We start from the raw sequence: 5,039 nt of genomic DNA, 5'->3' as shown, positions 1-5,039 counted from the left end.
GACACACACAAACTTCAAATGTTATCTTCTCCCGAGTGTACGTCAGACACAGAAGTGTCAAATCTCATACATCATCCGAATCACTACACTGTATGGATAAACGAGGAGACACTTCCAATAAGAATATTGATATACATGCGCCCAACCTCGCAACCATCAAGTTATTAGTGACAGCAAACCGCTGCAGCGCGCAGGTGCAGCCAGCAGGTGCAGCGTCAGCGGCACTCGCCGCTGCACGCTGCCGAGCTGCGGTCGCATCAAAATCCCGTATCACAATGTTAGATACCATACTCCTCCAAAACGGCTAGACCGATTCTCATGAAATTTTGTATGCGTAGCGGTCTGAAAAAGGCCAACATCTATTTTTCACTATTTTTCATATTCCTAAATGATAAAAGTAAGGCAGAACCGCGTATGCCGGGTCAGCTCGTAACATCATAAAAATATTTACAGTAATACGAGTAAAACCTAATGCTTGATGAAATTATCTTAGTTTCAGTCACAGTGTGTTTTCTTTGTATCTAATTGGGTTTCCCATAAGGAAACGCATTACCTATATTATACATATTATTTATTGAAGTAGCAAGGTCACTTACAAATTACAAATTTATTTATTTAAAACTGTTTATAACAATTTCTATATAATCTTTTAATTTTGTACTTTTAAAACTTGGGAAAAATAACAGGTTATATAAACAATGATATACATTCAGTAAAAGCTTTTAAGCTCCGCTTCAGACACCGTTAAATCATCCAGAACTTAAGAGTCGAATTTAATTAAAATTATGCTTAACACGTAAATCGAAAAGCTTGAATACTATTCGTAAATAAAACAGTGAAACGACAGTAGCGGCTAGACGCCCGCTAGAGGGCAGTCTCCTCTCGCGCGGCTGCGATGTCGCGCCCCACGCGTGGGGGTGGGATTGGCAATTATGTTCCAAGCACCATTACTTGTGCACCTCGTACCCAAATGGATTTATGAAACGTGAAACCGTTTTGTATAAATGTTATATCGGTTTAGTGTTTGATATACATACATTCGGTCACACTCGGTTAACACGTTTTATTTTCAATCATAATAAATTTGCCATGATTTGCAAAATCGTACTCCCAACCGTATTTTTTTTAGTGATCATATTTGATGCAAAGAAGTTCAAAGATTATATTTTATTTAAACTGTCATTATATTTTCTGCTGAAAAGGAAATGTGTACAAAAACACGAACGCTTTAGGACATTGCACTGAGAAGGGAAGAGTCGTTATTATATCGGATATATCGTCTCACCTGAAAAAAAAAAGCTTATAGTCATTAATCATCCGCCATATTGAACTACGTTCTGAAGAGTGCGCCCCGAGATAACCTTGTTTACAACAAAACATAAAATTCGGGCCATCGACGGATCACCAAGAGGTTGATAGATATATTGTGCTTTTAACAGTAGCATACAGAAGTGTTACCGCTAGCAAGGCGCTCGCGTTGCGCGTGTTTCGCCACGACCGCGACGTAGACATTTTGTTGCGATGTTATTTACGAGCTAATAAATAAACTTCCACGGCTATAACAAACAAACATAATGCGTACATAGTCATCCCATTTCACAGTATCGTTGTGGATTCGTGAGAGATGTCTCTCAATGTTGTGATACAATTTTACGTGACATTACGATTTTATGGTATTTTAAACCATGATCGATTTTTATTTAACAATGTATTTCATGTAAATTTAAGACAACGTAGCATCATTGTTAATCTCTTAAAAATGCAGTAACCGCGAGCTCCGATATGGTTGTACACAGAGCGGTGGAAAGTTAATCATGATCAGTGTGTAGCCGCGCGCCACGTTGCCGCGTGTTTACGAGCGGAACTGCTAGAACTTTCCCCAATATGTCTACGGGATACGGCTTATTCAAAAGCCTTTGAATTATTCCATTTTAAGGAACTTACAAAGTTGCAGCACCCAGCGCTGGTACTTTGTTTATTTTGTACGAGAAGAAATCGTATCGCCTTTTACGATGAAGGCTGTTTGCTATGTCTTGAATATAAACTTTGGAAACGGCATTATTTAATATAAGTTTTCCTCCACGTTTACGTTAACTGAAACGTAAATAAGCCAGACATGCGTAAAGAGACATTTTGACAGACCTCGCTATAAGAGTGCTCGCAATAATACCAATGTATTTATATACAGTTGTACCTATGTTTTATATAATTGTATTCCTTTATTTATTATCATTGACCGCCTCCTCGGTACAGTGGCTAACACATGAGCGTAGAACTGAGGAGTCCTAAGCTCCATTCACAAAAAAGTCAGGGTCGGGCAGGCCACAGGAGGCTGATATTCTTGTTTATAAAGAAAATCGATCAGTTATGTATAATGAGGATGTATATCATTTGCCCTATTCCAAACTTGGGAGCTCGGGATTTCACTTAAATTCCATATATTCGTACATATTTATCTACCTACAAATAAAAAATATGTACGAGCATTAAAATGATACTGTTGACACTATACATTCATGAAATTATTAGAACGAACAGTAACACGGAATGTAAGTGCCCCGAGCGAGCGAGCGAGCGGGGAGGCGGTTTAGTGTGTCTGGGTGCGCGTGCATACTTTGAGGCATCGTTTTCTCAGAGGTGAGGTGTCAGAGGTGGTAAAGGTCTCGTCATAGATAGAAGTATACCAAAAAGACAATGTATTGCTAAATTGATAGTGTTTAAATCGTTTATTCAATATCGCTTTAAAATAGTTCCTTTCGTATATACAAGCATGTATCGATGCTGATGATTAACTTTTTATTGTTTTTCATGTTATAGTGGCAACAGAAATTCGTCATCTCTGAAAATTTCAATTATTTAACTATAACAGCTTAACATGGTGTTAGATGGACGGACAGACAGACAGACTGGCAGCGAAGGCTCAGTGGCGTTTTACTCTTTGGATATGAAATCCTTACAATGTCAAATTATTACATGTGTCAGAATTTATCCTCCAAATCTTATATGTATGATCTGCTACACGCGTGTCTGTCACTTGTGACTCGAGCGTTACGTGTTACGAAGCGCAGATAGCTGAATGCAGTGTCTGACACGCCGTGACTGACGTGACAGGGTATAATGCAGCACTGGTGAATCAGTGATATGAGATATTATGGGCTGGGAGGATCATAATTTAATTTGATAAAAATTACACGATACGATTATTACGTTACGATTAAAGAGTATTAGTCTCCACATGTAGATGAATATTATTTGTTTACACGTTTTTTTTCCGTCTTGAGCATCTGCATCGTTAATTTTATATAATACCAGGCGTTGTTTATCTAAGTTTTCGGAAGTAAGAGTAGAAAAGAAACAAAAAGGAAAACGTATAATGCGATACACGAATTGTATCGTCACTTATAGGTTAATTATTATTAGTAATTCCGTTGGAGGATCTAACGCTTGTAAAATTCAATTCATGAATGAAAATCAAACGTATACATGAGAAAAAAGTTTTCGTGTGCTTCGTCTCTTTCAAAATGATCGAACTATTGAATTTGCCTGTGTATTTTTCCCAAACGGCAGACGGGATAATTCGCCATCAATCTGTATGTGATTATACGAAGGGGATCTCACTAATTTGCAAGATAATGCGGTAACAACACATTAGTGGGGCGGGCGGAAGGGGGTAGTGTGTGTGGGGGGAGGGTCGGCTTCATCTGTGGACACTTAATGACGCTTTGTGTCCGCATACCGGCCGACTATTAGTGGTACTCGTTATACGTATTTGAATCAGGAATCAGGATTAATCGATATGTATTTATAGACCAGATTTCCGTGACGTTTTAGAATTGAACAACTAATATAAAAACGAATTGAGGCCGTTGATATACGAGCAACTTATTTTTGCTTCGGAAAGTTGCACCGCCTCGTAATGTTACCTTTGTTTAACAGTTAAAATATAATGACCTTTTGTATCATGAATAGATGGATCTCACTTTGAAATAACCGGAATAATCGATAATTAAGATATTAAACAGAAATTTTGCTCAAATTTATTCAGTATTATTGAAATCTTTCGTTCATTATAATACGCGGTATATTCGTTTCAAATAAATCGAAAATACTCGTACACACCATACTGAGATATTATCGCACTGACCGGTGTCTCAAACCCTATCGCTAATCGTCCGCCAGGCCGCTCCAGCGAGGGGCCGCCTTCACACCACCGGCTTTTACGATAGCGGGATAACTGATGATGGCTCTGGCTACGGCTGATGTTTTTGTACGTTTATCTGTTACGTGATTGGCTAGTTTTATGAGTTTTATGAGAAATTTTTTTTTCAGTAATCTTCACAAAAGTGTTAATATATTTTTGGTTTTCAATGATTGTTGGTTCCTTGAATTTGTAAAAAAACGATTGTTCGAGTGGAGTGAGGTTGAGCAGCTAGGACATAATAAAATTAAATGTAAGAAGTTAAATAAGTAGTTCCTGGTCTAAACTAATGTATGAATATAATGTATGAAATCAATCTTTATAACTTAAAATTTTTGAGCCAGAATAGTCTAAATATCATAACAAACAATATAGCATAGGTCGACATAATATAAACTGTATATATAATATATTTTTTATTTATCTGGAGGCTTGTATTGTGTAACAAAAGCTTACTCAAAGCGTGTGTGTGCGCAGGCGCAGACGCAGCTGTCGCAGCACGGCGAGTACGTGGAGCGGCGGCTGGCGGCGCTCGCGAGCTTCTCCGCCCGACTCGACGCCGCGCTCGCCGCGCTCGCCGCCGGGCAGGTGCGGCCATACACACATCAATATTTACGTTAACACTTACGGATGCATTGAAAACTTATTTATTGCATTTTATTTATGCTTTGTCAGAAATCTGAAGAGCTAGACGAGGAGGTCCGTTCCCTGCTGGAGGAGTACGAGAGCATGGAGCGCGAGTGCGGCGCCGCGCGGCACAGCGTGGCGCCCGACGTGCGCGAGCGCGTGCTGCGCCTGCGCGACCTGCGGGGCGCCGCGCCGCCCGCCGGGGGCGCCGCGC

General features: G+C 39.6%; 1 protein-coding gene across 1 annotated transcript in view; it reads left to right on the top strand.

The window, feature by feature from the left end:
- Nucleotides 1-5,039, top strand: part of LOC119839090 (dystrophin-like) — a 92,950-nt gene that overhangs the window by 47,082 nt on the left and 40,829 nt on the right. Inside the window, exons 34-35 of the mRNA XM_038365282.1 lie at nt 4,676-4,786; nt 4,874-5,037. Coding sequence (XP_038221210.1) covers nt 4,676-4,786; nt 4,874-5,037 — 275 coding nt within the window. The remainder of the gene's footprint in view (nt 1-4,675; nt 4,787-4,873; nt 5,038-5,039) is intronic.

The sequence above is a fragment of the Zerene cesonia genome, unplaced genomic scaffold (genome assembly GCF_012273895.1).
Source record: "Zerene cesonia ecotype Mississippi unplaced genomic scaffold, Zerene_cesonia_1.1 Zces_u008, whole genome shotgun sequence".
NCBI lineage: Eukaryota > Metazoa > Arthropoda > Insecta > Lepidoptera > Pieridae > Zerene > Zerene cesonia.
The sequence above is the reverse complement of the archived record's forward strand: the minus strand, read 5'-3'. Positions and strand labels throughout refer to the sequence as shown.